This window comes from Nicotiana tabacum, chromosome 22 (genome assembly GCF_000715075.1).
Source record: "Nicotiana tabacum cultivar K326 chromosome 22, ASM71507v2, whole genome shotgun sequence".
In the NCBI taxonomy this organism is placed as follows: Eukaryota; Viridiplantae; Streptophyta; class Magnoliopsida; order Solanales; family Solanaceae; genus Nicotiana; species Nicotiana tabacum.
This window is the reverse complement of record NC_134101.1, coordinates 170,884,690-170,901,627: the sequence shown is the minus strand read 5'-3', so window position 1 is coordinate 170,901,627 and position 16,938 is coordinate 170,884,690. Positions and strand designations below refer to the sequence as shown.

The window sequence follows — 16,938 nt, the reverse complement described above, 5'->3', positions numbered from 1 at the left end:
TGCTAGTCCTCAAACTTAACAACAACACACATTTCTATCATTTAATTAATGTCCTCCACCTTTCTACTTTTTCTCTTAGGTGCACTCCACTACTGTCCATCCAACAATTGATGTCTTCCTTGCAAATTTTAGTTTATTCCTTCTTTACACTCCCTCTCATAGATATTCGTCTCACAAAGTGGACCGCATAACCCGCTGGCCAGCAACACTCACACAATAATTTTCCCGTCGCTACCACCGTTATCTTAGCATCCCATGTGCCACAATCTTTAGCTAAAGGTCACTCCCACTATGTTTACAATAATCCCAAAAAGTGTCATCACTATCCCTCCCATCCACGGCTCACATAATGCATTTTTTAGTAACAGGAACTATCGCGCACAGCTCGACTACTTCACGGAGTACTTGATCCTTCTCCCACCAAAAAAAATACTACAATTCTTCCCAGAAATGCAAAGGAATCATTATTCTGTCATTGTGAGAAATAACTATGATCTTCCATAGTTCATCGCGATTAATCTAGGTCACACCTCCGGGTGCAATATTGCATTCCTTTTCCCCTACTTACATTGCTTCAAATTCCCTTCCTCTCTTATACAAAAAGTCATGTTATGTTGGTATTTTGCTAATAAAAAACAAGAATCATTGATCAAAACCAAGCTGTTTCATACCATCTCCCTATTACATACATTAACGAAAGTAGGCTGCATGCACATGGTCCATGTTCTAAATTATACATAGCCCCAAATACAATATAATTAACAATACATTGAAAATTTTAAAATGAAAGAGTTTGAAAACAGCAAATTTCGCATTTAACGTGAGAGCGCTGGTAATCCTACAACCTACAACCTAACATTCATTTGTCAAGATCTCCCATTTATTTAACTTTTTGGATGGATGTGTTATAAGTACAATTCTTTAATAATAGCATACTTCAAAAGAAAGCATCGAATAGATAAGAGCTCCAACATCTTTTCCAGTTACTAGTAGTATATTTCATCTACTACCACTAGATTAGTATTATCCAACACTAACTTAAGTAGAACAAAAAAAAGAAAAAAGTGTAATGCATACAAATTTATAGTATAGTATTTCTGTCATTTAATTATTTATAGGCCACTCATTAAGTGTCGGTCATTTATCTAGCGGACTTCACAGCAGATATACCCTACTTGCTACCGTACCTGCAATCTTAGAGCTTCCAAATACTAATTAAAAGTATAAAATTAAGCACAACCACCAAATTTAATGTAATTGAAATCAAATGGAGCAAGAGTGGCCTGATTGAGCTCAATATCATCTGTAATCCCTTTTTATTTCAAGCTGCACGAATAATAGAATAGAATACAAATCGTCTCTTCTGGTAATCATAATATAATGTTCATATGTTAAATCAAAATATAAAAGAAGGAACAAAATTTGAACGAAATAAATTGAGTAGAAAATGAAAAAAATTAGAGAAGTTAAAAATCCCTAATAAAATGAACCAAATAAAAAAAAAGTTACTGGAGGAATTTACCGGCACAAATTCACGTCGAGAATCCATACAAATCGTAGGGTGCCCATAGAGAATCAAGCGGACACGGTTTTTTTGAGTCGAGCCGGAGCCACGGTTTTCCCGAACCGCTCCAGTGAAGTAGGCTCACCGGACCAGGATGCAAGTCACGGCAACTTCCCTTCACATTATCGCCGCCTAACCCGTGCTGGTTCCACCTGTGCTCTATCGGCGCCACGTGTCCTGCGAACACCAACATTAGCGGCGGTAGTGAACCCAGCTCATAGATCCGATTCGTCTTCTGGATATCCATCCATTTCTCTATCCGTTTTGTGTACCCGACCCGCCTCCATTTCTTCAGATCTATAACCATAACCCCAGTATTAAAGTAACACGGTCTCCTGCCGTTAAACGTGCCGGAAAATCTCGGCTCCGACCAAAACGACGCCGTGAAATACTTCGTGAAATTGGCATGACAATATTCCGGGGCTCCGATAGTTTTTTTCCCCAAACTCGTACTCCACAACTTAGAAATATCATCCACAACAACAAGATCCGAATCCAAGTAAATAACTCTATTGACACAGGGTTCTAGAAGATCCGCCAAGTAATTTCTAGCATAGTTTAACGGCTGTTCAAGCGCTTGTCTAACGGAAGTGGAGATAATATTTCGGACTCGGTCCGGGTCAAAGTAATATACCTTGAATTTTAATTCAGGGAATGTGGATCGAACTAGGGTTTCGAGGTTTGTTTCAGAGACCAGAAAGTGGAAGAATACACTCTCGGGACAGCTAGAATGTTGTAGAATTGAATGCACAGCGGCTATTGAACCACGAAGGTACTCGATATCGAGAGTAATTGCAACATGAACAAGTGAAGGATCGCAAACACCATTAGTCCCCAATATATTGGAGGTGCTGCATTCAGCGGCATTCCGGAATACAGGGGATTTACGGAAGGAGAAGCGATTAGGGGGAGCAATTTGACTGGGAAATCGGAGATAGGAATCGATGTGAGAGGATCTAATAGCTTCAGCAGGTGGAAATGATTGTAAGGATGGGGAAAGAACAATCATTACCATTGCTGCGGCGATAAAGCCTGAAAATTTCGTGACCCAGAACATTTTTACAGTGTAGTAAAAGCCTCTTTTCCTTTTCTTCTTCTTCGTGTCGTAATGACTGCTCAGGCTCAGCAGTGAAGGAATTGAGGAAAGGATGAATGCTAGGGTTCTTCTAAGGTCCGCCACAGCTAAAAATCCAATCTTGGAAGATGGGCTTTTTCTTCTTTTAACCTTATTTGGGTTCTTTGCTTTGTTTTTTTCTCTAATGGCATACCGTGAAAACGAAGCGAACTTGGAATGGAGGGAAGGTAGAGAGAGGAGAATCCATGCGTTGGTCGCTCTGTGGCGACGTGCGTTGCAGTCTGCTTTCTCTCTACTCTTTTCTCTTTCTCTCTCTCTCTATTTGGGAGAGAAGGTGAAAGCAAAGAGGCAGGGTCACACAGCTCAAGTAGAGAGAGAGAATGAGAATAGAGGGAGAAAAAGGGGAATTTTAGGTTGTTATTAGGGAAGAGGGTTTTCAATTAAGCTCTCTCTTTATTTTTTTGACCTATTTTTTTTCTTTTTCTTTTTGCTCTTTTGGGCTACAGCAATACATATTTATGAAAAAAGAATTTGGTGTTTAGTCTTCTCTAGAAGTGATCAAATGGTCTTATTTGTCTCACTGTTTTATTTTGTTCGCTGAGTAATCTTATTTAAAAGTCAACCACTATGCATAAATTACATGGTGAAACTAATCAGCCTATATTGAATGTGTAAAATTCTTCATACTGTCTGTGAATACAAATTAAATTATTTATATCCTCCTCCACATATAATCTGATTTGAGAGTGTAAATAATACATTGAAAATATTACTAATATTTTTCACTTCTGAATGTGCTTCTTACCCCAAGCTTAACTATAAGGAGTTTGAAGTGGCTCAATAGGCATGATTTGATGTGAATAAAGATAGTAGTCTTACTAGATAATTTAAAAACAAGGCAAATACCAATTTTAGTCTGGGGCCGAAATTATTTATATTCGATAGCCGTAAAAAATTTATAAATTTAAATATTATACAATATATATATATATATATACACACACACACAAATATACAACAATAACGACAACAACAACAACAACAACAATAAATTTAGTAATTTCCCACAAGTGGGGCCTGAGGAGGGTAAGATGTACGCAGCCTTACCCCTACCCAGAAAGGGCAGAGAAGTTGTTTCTGATAGACCCTCGGTTGGAGAACGGATGAAAAAAACAATGACAACAAGCAGGAATAACAACAAGATAAAAAATAAGACTGACGCTAAGAAAGCAGTTGAACTCTAGGTAGTAATCGCAATCTATGATTAAAAAAATATCATGCTAACACTAATGCTAGCGAACTGAGTAAGACAAAGAGAAACGCTCAACTACCTACTAGACTTTTACCCTAATCTTCGACCTCTACACCCTCCTATCTAGGGCCATGTCCTCAGCCAGCTTCAGTTGCGCCATGTCCTCAGTCAACTTCAGTTGCGCCATGTCTCGCTTAATCACCTCTCTTCAAGACTTCTTAGGCCTACCTCTACCCCTCATGATACCCAATAAGGTTAACCTCTCGCACCTTTTAATTGGGGCTTCTATGCTTCTCTTCTTAACATGCCCGAACTATCTCAACCTCGCCTTCCGCATTTTGTCCTCCACAGGGTCCACTCCCAACTTGTCCCGAATAACTTCATTCTTAATTTTATCTAACCTAGTATGCCCACACATCCACCTTAACATACCTCAGCTACTTTCATCTTCTGGATATGAGAGTTCTTGACAGGCCAACATTCCGCTCCATATAGTATAGTCAGTCTAATTAGTAACCTTGTAGAACTTACCTTTAAGTCTCACCGGTACATTCTTATCACACAAGACACCAAAAACGAGCCTCTACTTTATTCATCCTGCTCCGATACGGTATGTGACATCCTTATCAATCTCCCTGTTACCTTGTATTATAGATCCACTGTACTTGAAACTTTCTCTCCTGGGGATAACATGTGTATCACCCATGTCTGCTTCCTGGGTAACTTCGCTAAACTTGCACTCCAAGTACTCCGTCTTGGTTCTGCTTAGCTTGAAACCCTTAGACTCAAGAGTCTGCCTCCAAACCTCCAGTCTATCGTCGATACCTCCTCGAGTCTCATCAATCAGAACTATATCATCAGCAAATAATATACACTACAACACATCCCCTTGAATATGTCGCGTCAGTGCATCCATCGCTAAGGGAAAAAAAGGGGCTAAGGGCTGATCCCTGATGCAACCCCATCACAACCGGAAAGTGTTTTGAGTCTCCTCCCATTGTACTCACCCCTGTCTTAGCTCTATCATACATGTCCTTTATCACTTTAATATAGGCTACATGCATACCTTTAGCCTCTAAACACCTCCACAGAACCTCTCTCAGGACTTTGTCGTATGTTTTTTCTAAGTCAACGAACTCAATTTGGTCCTTCTTCATTGTCTGATACGAACACGGAAACAAAATAACGAGAATGCAAATAAAAGGATAAAAGATAGAATTTCACAAAGAAGGCACAAGTGGACCTTCCAACTTCGAGGCAAAAATGGAGTTTATGTGACTCAACAAAGAAGCTAAAATAACTAAAGGACAATAGAAACAAGAAATTAATAATGAAACTAAAGAGAAAGCACAAATAAATTAGCATGGAATAAAAGAAAGTACACAAAACTAGTTAATCACTAAGTATGAACTCAACCTCTTAGGCCACAACAACCGCAAAATAACTTTGATGATGATTTGGACTATGACGAGCAATATGATGAACTGGTTAGAGTCCAACCAACACTAGCAACATTAGCACAATTTCACCATCAATAATCAAAGAACACACTTGATTTTTAATCTTACACCTTCCATGGAACAAGTTCTCTCTTTAGTTCATATTTTCCATCACTTGTGCACTCAACACTCTCCTAACAACATACAAAGGTAAATTAGGAGTATCATATTCTACTTCATCATCATTGTCCTATACTGCTATATCAATCTCCTCACCAGATGAATGACTTCCGTAGTCATACATCCCGACATGAAACCATACCGGTTCTCGAAAATAGACACACTCCTCCTCACCCTCTCTTCCACCATCCTCTCCCAAACTTTTATCGTATGACTTAGTAGATTGATACCCCTATAGTTATTGCAAATCTAGATATCACCCTTGTTCTTATGCAACGAAAATATCGTACTCCACCTCCATTGTTCAGTTATCCTCTTCGTCCTATAAATGACGTTGAACAACTTATAGCCATTAAAGGCCTACCTTACCCCTGCTCTTCCAAAATTCTACCTAGATTTCGTCTGGCGTGGTCGTTTTACCCCTGCTCATCCTACACATAGCCCCCTCAACCTCCCCAACAGTTATGCACATACAATACCCAAAGTCCTGATGACTCCCGACGTGCTCCAGATCACCCAACATAATATCCTTATCTCCCCATCTTTCAAGAGTTTATAGAAGTATGACTTTCACCTCCGCCTAATCTGAGCCTCATCCATCAGCACTCTACCCTCCTCGTTTTTATGCACTTTATCTGAGCCTCATCCATGAGCCTTACTTTCTCTCACTTTGGCCAGCCTGTACAGCTTTTTATCCCCACCTCTCTCCCCAAGCTCTTCATACAAACGTCCAAACGCTGCGGACTTAGCCGCAATGACCGCTAACTTTGCCTCATTCTTGGCCTTCCAATACCACTCCAGTTGGCCCACCTCGGCTATGCTCTTTGTTAGTTTTTTATATACAACTTTCTTGGCTTTCACTTTACCTTGGACCTCTTCATTCCACCACCAGTCTCTTTTGTGGCCGCCAGAGAAACCTTTTAAGACCTCTAGCACTTCTCTCACAACTTCTCTAATACAGTCCGCTGTCATGGTCCACATACAACTCGAGTCCCCAATACTCATCCAGGCTCCCATAGCCTGTAACTTCTCCCCTAACACATGAGCTTTGTATTTAGTCAAGGCACCCCACCTAATCTTAGGTAGACCAGACACATCCATCTCTTTCCTTGTCCACATGTCTATTGGCAGTGAAAAAGTGTTACACATGGAATATTGGAATGATGCATGACACGTGGAACAGTGATATAGCGACAAGTGGCATTCTTGATTGATAGAGTTAATTGAGAAGAGAAGGCACGGGAAGAAATGCCCATAAGACGATACAGAAAAGAGAATCGGACCTAACAGTTGACGAAGAATAGATGGGGACGAAATGAATAAAGAATAAAAAGAAGGAAATGTACATGAACCGAAAGTAAATAAGGAAGGGGAATCGAAATAGATATGAGGCATTTATAGCAACAAATACGCCAGTTATAGATACCCGAGATAATGGGAAATCAATATCATTAATGCCCGTAATCAACCCAAATTATGTGGGGAAAATCGTTACTATTGTACATTCCTATATAAGGGCACAAAATTTTATTTGTAAGTACAGATCTGAAGCAATGTTGAAATATACTCTTTACTTTTTTGCTTTCTCGAAACTCTCAATCATGATTTTGCAATTTGTCCATTAATCAATTCATTTGCCATTCTTATTGTTTTCCTTAAATATCATTATAAAATTTGGTTATTAGTAACCCGTTTTCTTTTAAATTTAGATTTTGATCAAGAAACATATTTTGGTTAAATAAATTGGTTCCGTTACCGGGAATCTAATAATCTTTTCACTTTTCAAATTCTCTTTCTGACAAACAACCATGTCAACTGCCAACGACAATAACCAACTAAATCAATAGGAGGGAGGAACTCCACAAATCCCTTTACCACAAGAATGTCCTCAACAGTCTCGAGAGGTAACATCTCAAAGATCAACATCACATATGAATGATCATCAAGGGGACGAGAAGACTGCCGAACAAGACGCATTAAAATAATTAATCGCAGAACACGTGAACAGTGCTCTTCAAGCTTTTGTTAGTGGATTGCTAACTACGCCACCAACTCCTCCTCCAAACAATACCGCAACCATAGAAAACCCACGCTCGGGGCTTGCTAATTCATGAAGCAGGGGAACTCCCAGCGAATCTCGTGATGGAAGGTCAGGTACACCAAATAATTTTGATTCACCAAGTCTGCTACTAATTTCGCAGAAACAGCTGAAAGAGAAAAATGATCGCATAGAACAAATACCTGGTGTACCACCCGTGATTAAAGGAGTAGATATTGATAAATATTTACAACAGCCTTGAAAGCCAAATGCAGCACCTTTGCCGATTCCTAAGAAGTTTAAAATGCTTGATATTCCAAAATACAATAGAACAACTTACCCACGGGATCATGTAACTGCGTTTACAACTGGCGTGAAAGGCAACGATTTAACCAAGCAAGAAATCGAATCAGTTTTGGTCAAAATATTTGGTGAAACGCTCATGAAAGGAGCATAACGTGGTATTCTCTCTTACCTGAAAACTCTGTTGATTCTTTTGCTGAGCTTGCAGATTCATTTATAAAAGCATATTTGGGAGCTCAAAAGGTTGAAAAAAGGATGGAAGACATTTTTAAAGTAAAATAGGGAAACACAGAACTACTCAGGGAGTTTGTGGATAGATTCCAACGGGAGAGGATGATGTTACCACGAGTACCTGACAATTGTACAGCCATGGCATTCACAAACAATCTGAATGAGAAAAGTTCAGAAGCCACGAGGAGATTAAAGGAAAGTTTGCGAGAATTTCCAGAAACAACTTGGAACTATGTATATAACATATACATCATGAAGCTGCAGATAGAAGAAGATACGATTGCACAGCCAAGGGGTGATGAAAGAGCAGGGTCAAAACATTCAGAATCAGAAAAAAAAGACTAGGAAAAATAGGTACGAGCCTTATATGGGTCCTATAGGTCGAGATTCTCAGCCCAAACAAGAAAACCTACGATATGAATCGAGGCCAGGGCAAAAAGATACAGGTTCCTCATCTAGATTCAAAAAGAAACGAGATGTGCAAGGAGACAATTCCAACACACATGCGAGAATCAGAGACTGCAGTTTTAATGTCAGTACTTCTGAGTTGGTGGCTATTTTAAGAGGTATGGGCGACAAGGAACAGTGGCCTAAAGAAATGAGGTCATCCCCGAACAAAAGAAATTTAGATTACTAGTGTGAATTTCACAACGATCACGACCATAGAATAGCAGATTGTAGGTTACTATAAGGAGAGGTTGAATATTTATTGAAACAAGGTTATCTAACTAACCTGTTCACTGAGAAAGGTAGGCAATCATCTATGTAGAATAGACAAGAACCCCGAAAACCCCCATCTCTAAAAAGAACAGTCAACGTAATAACGGTCAATGGTGTGACTTATACAACAACAAAGAAGACATCAAAAGTCACATTCACTCACGGGAAGCGAATACGTCACACTTTAGAAGGAGACAGTATAACATTTGATGATGAAGATATGGATGACTTGATGATTTCTCACAATGACGCACTAGTAATATCCTTACTTGTACACGCTACTAACGTAAAACGAGTTTTGATTGACCCACGTAGCTCCGTGAACATCATTTTACTAAGAGTGGTGAAAGAAATGCAAGCTAATGACAAAGTAATACCAAAGGCACGGACTCTGTCCGGGTCCGATAATTCAAGTCTTGTCACGAAAGGAGAAATAGTACTAGCTACATTTGTAGAAGGAGTTATCAAGTATACAAAGTTTCAAGTGATAGATGCAGACATAGCTTATCAAATTTCCTTCATAGTGAGGAATTCGTCAAATCCGTGAGATCAACAAGCTTCGAGGAGTATTAATTCAGTAGTTGCTACGAGCACGGTGAATGAGGAGGAAGGCAAGAAATAGCAGTTACTGAGCTCAGTTGAGGATGTTGCAGTGCAAACCTCAACTGAAGACATTTCAGCACAAGCTGACATTGATTCAAGACCCGATGTTATTCAAGAGCCAGAAGAAAATGAAAATATTAAGACAACTACCGAAGAACTCGAAGCAGTGGTGCTATTCAAACATTGGTCGGACAGAAAAGTTTACATCGGTGTAAACTGAGCACATAAATGAAAGGTAAATTAATTGAATTTTTAAAAGCTAGTTCGGATTGCTTTGCTTGGCCGCATTCAAATATGACAGGTATACCACCGGAGGTGATGACTCACAAACTGAACGAGGACCCATCATATCCACCTGTCAAGCAGAAGAAACGGAAGCAGGGATCTTTCAAAAATCAGGTGATCCAGGATGAGATAAAAAACTTTTAAAAATTGGGTTAATACGAGAGGTAAAATATCCTAACTTGCTAGCTAATACTGTAGTATTACCAAAAAAGAATGGGAAATGGTGAGTTTGTGTAGATTATACTAACTTAAATAAAGTTTGTCCTAAAGATTCATTCCCTTTACCGCACATAGATCAACTAATTGATTCTACTGCAGGACATGAGTTGTTAAGCTTTTTAGACGCATATTCAGGGTATAACCCGATAAAGATGAACCCTATAGATAAAGAGAAAACTTCCTTTATCACAGACAGGGGACTTATTATTACAAAGTCATGCCTTTTGGTCTATAAAACGCTGGATCCACATACCAAAGATTGGTAACTAAAATGTTTCAAGAACATATGGGAAACACTATGGAAGTCTATACTGATGATATTCCAGTCAAATCGGCACATACAGAAGATCATTTCCAGCATTTGTTGGACACTTTTCAGATTCTCCGCAAATACAATATGAAGCTAAATTAAAAAAATGTGCTTTTGGCATATCTTCAGGTAAGTTTTTAGTTTTTCTTGTTTCTAACAGGGGAATTAAACCAAATCTGACACAAATCAAAGCTATCGAGAAAATACCCGATGTACTCACAAGCAAAAAAAGAAATGCAGAGTTTAACAGGAAGAATAGCAGCGCTAGAGAGATTTATTTCAAAATCATCAGAAAAAGTTTTAAATTCTTTTCAGTATTGAAAAACAGAATCAATTTGAATGGACTGATGAATGCCAACAAGCCCTCAAGGATTTAAAGTCGTACCTGTCAAATCCACCTTTGCTAGCAAAACCAAAGGATGGGAAAAGGCTGCTAATATAACTTGTTGTGTCAGAAGTGACAGTAAGTGTGGTACTTGTACGAGAGGACAAAGGTAAACAATCTCCAATATATTATATTAATAAATCTTTGTTGGATGCTGAGACACGATACCCTCATCTAGAAAAACTTGCTTTAGCACTAATTATGACATCTAGAAAATTGAGGCCTTATTTTCAATGTCATCCCATCTATGTAATAACTGCTTTCCCCCCGAAGGAATATATTACATAAGCAAGAATTATTTGGTAGGTTAGCTAAGTAGGTAATAGAACTCAATGAGTATGATATTATATACCTGCCCAGAACTGTAATAAATTACAAGTTTTAGCAGATTTCGTAGCAGATTTTAGCACGAATTTAATTCTTGAAGCAGAAAAGAAATTACATGTATTTACGGGAACTAATCCGGGGACTTAGACTTTATTTACTGACGGCTCCTTAAATGTAAAAGGAGCGAGCTTAGGTATTGTCCTAATTCCACCATTAAGGAAAATCATAAGACAAATAATAAATGTTATCCTATCACTAATAATGAAGCAGAGCACGAAGCTGTGATTGCAGGTCCGGAATTAGCACGGAAACTTGGCATAGAACAGATTGTAATCAACAGGATTCCAAGCTAGTAGTTAACCAAATGTAGGGGAATTATATAGCAAGAGAGGCACTAATGCAACAATGCCTGGAAAAGGTACAGGAGTTAATCAAACAATTTCAATTGTGGAAGGATGTTAAAATACCCAAGGAGGAGAAAGCTGAGGCAGATGCGTTGGCCAATCTCGCGTCTGTTACGGAAGTAACAAACGCAGAAAATGCTATTGTAATACATTTGTTTCATTCGGAACCCGATCAATACAAGAACGAGGTAAATTTTAATAATTTAACTTGGAATTGGAGGAATGAGTTTGTCAATTTTTTGCAGTACGGAATCTTTCCTGAAGACAAGAAGAAGTCACATGTACTTCGACAAAAAGTTGCCCGGTATTGCTTGATTCGTGGAAACTTATACCGAAAGATGTTCGGCAGACCTTTATCACGGTGCCTTGGTCCTTCACAAACAGAATATGTGATGAGGAAGTACACGAAGGTCACTGTGGCAATCATGCTGGAGGAAGATAGTTGGTGAAAACTTTAATAAGAGCGGGATACTATTGGCCTAAAATGGAAGAAGAAGCAGAAAACTTTGTAGCCAAGTGCGATAAATGTCAACGATATGCCAACGACATGCATCGGCTAATAGAATTGTTACATTCAATTATCTCGCCATGGCCTTTCATGAAGTAGGGCATGGATCTCGTAGGCTCGTTACCTCAAGCCAAAGGAAAGATATGGTTTCTATTGGTCTTAACCAATTATTTTTCAAAATGGGTAGAAGTAGGAGCTTTCAAATAGGTGTGAGAAAAAGAATTCAGGGACTTTATTTGGTGAAACGTTATCTGTCATTTTGGAGTTTCAAAGGAAATCATCTATGACAACAGCCCACAATTCATAGGCATGAAAATCACAGAGATCTTTCAAAGTTAGTTAGATTAAATGGATCACATCCGCGGCTTACCATCCCGTAGCTAATGGGCAATCTGGGTCAACAAATAAAGTTATTGTTAATAGCTTGAAGAAAATATTAGAGGAGTCAAAGGGCAATTGGCCAGAAGTGTTACCAGGGGTATTATGGGCTTATCGAACAATAGTAAAAACAAGTACATGCGAGACTCTATTTTCACTCGTCTATGGCACCGAAGCCCTAATTCTAGTTGAAATAGGTGAACCAAGTACGAGATACATCCATGCTACTGAGGAAGAAAATGAAGAAGAAATGCAGCCGAGTCTTGATTTATTAGAGGAAAGGAGGGAAGCTGCTATAATAAGGATGGCGGCTCAAAAGCAGATGATTGAACGATATTACAATATGAAAGCAAATATGAGATACTTTAAGATTGGGGGCTTCGTCCTCAAAAAGGTGCTTCGATCAACGAAAATAGCTAATACTGGTAAGTTAAGTCCAAATTGGGAAGGCCCTTATAGGGTTCAAGGCATCGGTGGAAAAGGGGCATATGAGTTGGAAACCATGGATGACAATATACTACCATTACATTGGAACACAGTTCATTTGAAGAAGTATTATTTCTATGCAAAGGAAATACCCACGGTCGAGTATCACTCAGATATAATTTTATTTCGTACTTTTGATTTTTACTAACAATTTTAGATGATAGGCAAAAATCTATCCCGTACCAAATGATGATATTAGACCCGAAAGACCTGCGGAATACTGAATTATTCCCGGTTTAGGTTACAACCTTTCTAATGGGAAAAAGGGGTTAAACAATCATTATTTAAACATATACCTCCGAGTCCTGTATGTATTTTCCTTTTCAGGGAATGGACTAAAAGGAAGGAACAATCCATGTTCGAGATTTCATACTTCAAAACTCTAACACTGGGGGGATTACACATATAAGCGAAAAAGCTAAGAGTCAAAACTCAAGCCTGATAAAAAACCTATAAGCAAACTTGAGAAGGTGTAAACTCGCAAGGACTCAAGATATGCTCCAACTTCCTACGAGTTTTTAGGTTAAGGCCAAAAATTAGTCACGGGATAATAAACCTGATTTTCTATTAGTCACGGGATGACAAACCCGATTTTGTATCTAAAAATTTGCTATAGAAAAAGCAGTTATGAAAGTAATGTACAAGGAATTCATATATGAATTTCATTTCAAAGTTCAAAGCATGAAACTTCTTCAAATTATTTCCTTTTTCCATTCAATTTTCCATATATTTACACCAAAATGAAGATGCGACATCATCTTCATCAATGTCGCTTATATAAAAGGGTCCTCTTTTATAAAAGTTTGTGTTTATCAAAATTACAGATTATTAAAGCATTTCTAAATGCAAGTTCAAATATCAAAGAGCAACACAAAATCTCAGATATAAATGGTGAAACTAACCAAAACACATGCATTAAACTTTAGGTAAAAACAGAAGTACTTGATTATCATTAAACCCCAAAATAAGATAGGGGTAACCAAAAAACAACTTTCCAAAAAAACAAAATAAACTTCCCAAAAGTTGAGTAAACATGAAAACAAGAAAAAACTAAGGGGCATCATCTGCGGGAGCATCATTATCGGGAGTAGAAGAGTCAGCTTGAGAAGAAGAGGCTTGGACATTAGCTTCACCAGGAACAAGTCCATTTTCATCACTTGGGGGATCTTTATCTTCAGGTGAAGAAAAGCTTTGACGTTGTTGAGTTTTATAAATTGCTTCTTGAGCTTTAATGATCTTAGCATTAAGGTCAAAACCTTCCTGATTGGCTTCCATTAGAGTCTCGAGATGAGTGTTTAAAAAGTCCCAGCTCACATCTAGTGACAATTTGTCCTCGAGAATCTCATAGTCCTTCTCCCATTGATCAATTTCAGCTCTCAACTCTTCTTTTTCTACTTCAGAGGCATCATAAGCTGTCTTCATAAGAGTAAGAGAACTTTCCCAGAACTTAATCTTGTTAGAAGAGGCACAGAGATCTTCCTAGGTTTGAGTAAGTGTTTGAACTGGTTCTCCCGCATACACCTCATTTTGATTAAGGAGTTCCCTTAAACTCCTTATCTCCTCAGTCGCCTTGGAAAGCTGTTCAGCAAAGGAGGACTCAAGTATGTCCTTGGCCTTTCCAACTTGGCTAGAAGAAGCCTTTTCAACTGCTAATTCAGTAGCAACAATCCTCAATTGTTGCTCTAAGGTGTTCTTTTCTTCCGCTAGAACCTCTTTCTCCAATTGAAGACCATCGAATTGACCTTTTCAGTTATCAGCTTCGGTACGAAAGTCTACCACCTGCTGCTCTGCTTGAGAAATCCTTTTCATAAGTTCAATACCAATCAAGTTGATCTGCGGAAAAATAAAAAGGTTCATGAATAAAAAAATGAAAGGAAGTATAATTAAGACTGTACCTTTAAAGAAGAATGAACGATATCATTCATCCAAGTTAGGGAACTATGGCTTGCCAATTTCTTCTTCTCTACGGGTCTAATTAAAGGCTTTAACCACACATCAGCTTAACCCGATTTCTTCAGTAAACTCCCACCTTCATGGACTTCCATAATAATTCTTTTTATTGCCAACCCGTTGCTGGAGGTTCCAATTTTACATGAGAAGCAGCAACGGGAATAACAAATGAAATGGATGCAACTATGGGAGGAGCAGTAGCAACAGGTAAAGACACGGGAGGAGTAATGGGAACCGAAGCTAGAAGAGTAGGAAGGGGCAGTTCATCAGAAACAGGCCCGGGAGCTTCATTACCCTCAAAGCCATGAGCAAACAACCTATCAACAGAACTTGGGAGAGGGTCAACAGTATCATCATTAGAAACCGTTAAAGGGACATTCTATGGCTCATCCAAAGCGCTATCCATTCTTACGCCCCCTACCAAACTTGAGGATGAAACTTGAGATTCATTCTTCTCAAAACAAAAGCAGTACTGAAGATAGTAAGAAATCCGGACAAAACCTTCTTTTTGGGGAAGAAGAAAGTACCGGATTAAGTAGGCAATCTAAAGGGGACTGAACTCAATGGAGGGTCATGAGAAGGAGTGCCTTCATCATCAGAAATTACGCGCCTTCTAACTCGAGGTCTTTGCACTAAAGAGCCCTCATCCAACTCTTCTTTACCCTCAGTGTCATGAGCTCCTTCAGTTTTTCTCTTAGAAGATGAAGCCCTTAAAATTCTTTCCTGTGCAAGACTCACAGAAAGTCTGGCAGAGGGAACAGACGCGACATTAATACCACGAATGGGAAACCCTACCAAAAAAGGAGAAAGATGTGAAAATTTGAATAACTAAGAGAGAAAAAGGAAGAAATAATAAAGGTAAAATCACCGTGTGTCTTTACTTTTTAGCCAAATTTTTGAGAAAAGTATTTTCAAGACCTCTTCTCCATAGGCGTAGCATTCAACATCTTTTCTACCCAAGAACGAAAGTTGAAACTTTCATCAAAAACTTTCATGGATGCTGAAAGGTTGGGTATTTTGTTATAATAAAGTTTTTTGAGATATTACAGAAACAAAAGAGAAAAACTTACGTGCAAAATTCCATTTCTATGGGAAAGACATGTTTTCTTCGCCCACTAACCCACTGGTAGAAGCAGTACCAAATCGAGTATACCAGCCACGATCTCGGTCATCTTCAGGGCTAAGAAAAACTCTCTTACTTCTAACCACGAGAGAAAATACACTTTCGCGAAAAAGCTTAGGGGAGTATAAGTGAAGCAAGTGTCTAAAAGTAAAAGGCATGGAAACCAGTTCTACCAAATAACTAAGGCATGAAACAGCCCTCCAAACTATGGGACCAATTTGGCCAAGACACACGTTGAAATAACGACAAAACTCAATGATTGCCGGATCAATGGGGGGTTTGAACCCCTAGAGCTAAAGGGTGGGTATAGACAAAAGAGAAACCAACATGGTAAGAAGTAATTCTTTGGTTGGCACCAGGAACTAAAATTGGGAAGTCAGGTTTCCAATAACATTCTCTTCAAACAAGAGATAGAAGATCAGTAGTAATCAAACTGGGCTAAAGGTCAGCACGATCAAGGGAAGTTATGGAAGAAACTTGACTCCTTATAGATTCATGATCAGTTACAAAGGAAACTTCTTGAGGAACAATTTCTGCAACTGTGGGTTCACGTATAGTTTCAGTTAAATCCCTATTTCTTCAAGAAGATCTAGGGGGTTATAGGAGCCCTAGGTCTGGAGGAAGACGGGTTAATAGCACTACTTTGAGAAGAGGAACCACAGTTATATATAGAACCAAGACTACGCAGCCGACCACTCCTTCTGCTTCTAATGAGAGCATTAGAAGAAACAAACTCGTCAACAATTACAACTTTATGGGAATCAGGAGAAGACATGATTGTCCATAGAAGAACAAGGAAAAAATGCAGAAGAGTGTAAAACAAGAAGACGAAGGTGAATATAAAATAAGAAAGGCTTTAAGAAATAAAAAAAAGGGTGAAGTATTTATAAGAAGACACGACCATTAAAGTCATTATGAAGCATCATAATGGAATCGTCACTTCATGACTGATGCGGCTGCAGAAAAGCCCTAAAAAGCATTAAGGAACTGAAGAACCAATTGGTAGAAGCCACATGGCATGATCATTAAATGGATGTGATATGCGTCACATCAGTTCAGAGGGAGGTATGATTGTATTCAAAAAATGGCGGCAGAGATATTCCGCCATAAAAACTTTCCACTTCCCCGAATATTCAGTAGAAAATATTCAGAAAAGTG

At 38.7% G+C, this 16,938-nt stretch overlaps 2 protein-coding genes across 2 annotated transcripts; both read right to left on the bottom strand.

Annotated features, from left to right (window-relative positions):
• Positions 1 to 1,287: 1,287 nt before the first annotated feature.
• Positions 1,288 to 3,127, bottom strand: LOC107771120 (putative galacturonosyltransferase-like 7). The gene has a single exon (XM_016590445.2). The coding sequence runs from the start codon at positions 2,619 to 2,621 to the stop codon at positions 1,533 to 1,535; it is 1,089 nt and encodes a 362-aa protein (XP_016445931.1). The 5' UTR covers positions 2,622 to 3,127; the 3' UTR covers positions 1,288 to 1,532.
• Positions 3,128 to 4,483: 1,356 nt separating this feature from the next.
• On the bottom strand, positions 4,484 to 6,629 carry LOC142176155 (uncharacterized). The gene is made up of 4 exons (XM_075243239.1): positions 6,180 to 6,629; positions 5,462 to 5,524; positions 4,899 to 5,051; positions 4,484 to 4,765 (listed from the first exon to the last, which is right to left on the bottom strand). Exons 1-4 carry the CDS (start codon positions 6,627 to 6,629, stop codon positions 4,484 to 4,486), a joined length of 948 nt encoding a protein of 315 aa, XP_075099340.1.
• Between the last annotated feature and the right edge of the window lie 10,309 nt (positions 6,630 to 16,938).

Excerpts from the sequence above, each read along its gene's own strand:
- LOC107771120 (XM_016590445.2), bottom strand. The coding sequence starts at position 2,621 with ATGTTCTGGGTCACGAAATTTTCAGGCTTTATCGCCGCAGCAATGGTA.
- LOC142176155 (XM_075243239.1), bottom strand. The coding sequence starts at position 6,629 with ATGTGGACAAGGAAAGAGATGGATGTGTCTGGTCTACCTAAGATTAGG. Across the intron at positions 5,052-5,461 it reads GAGAACTTGTTCCATGGAAG|ACAATGAAGAAGGACCAAAT; the intron begins GTGTAAGATTAA and ends TGTTCGTATCAG. Across the intron at positions 4,766-4,898 it reads ATGATAGAGCTAAGACAGGG|TGTATATTATTTGCTGATGA; the intron begins GTGAGTACAATG and ends GATGTGTTGTAG.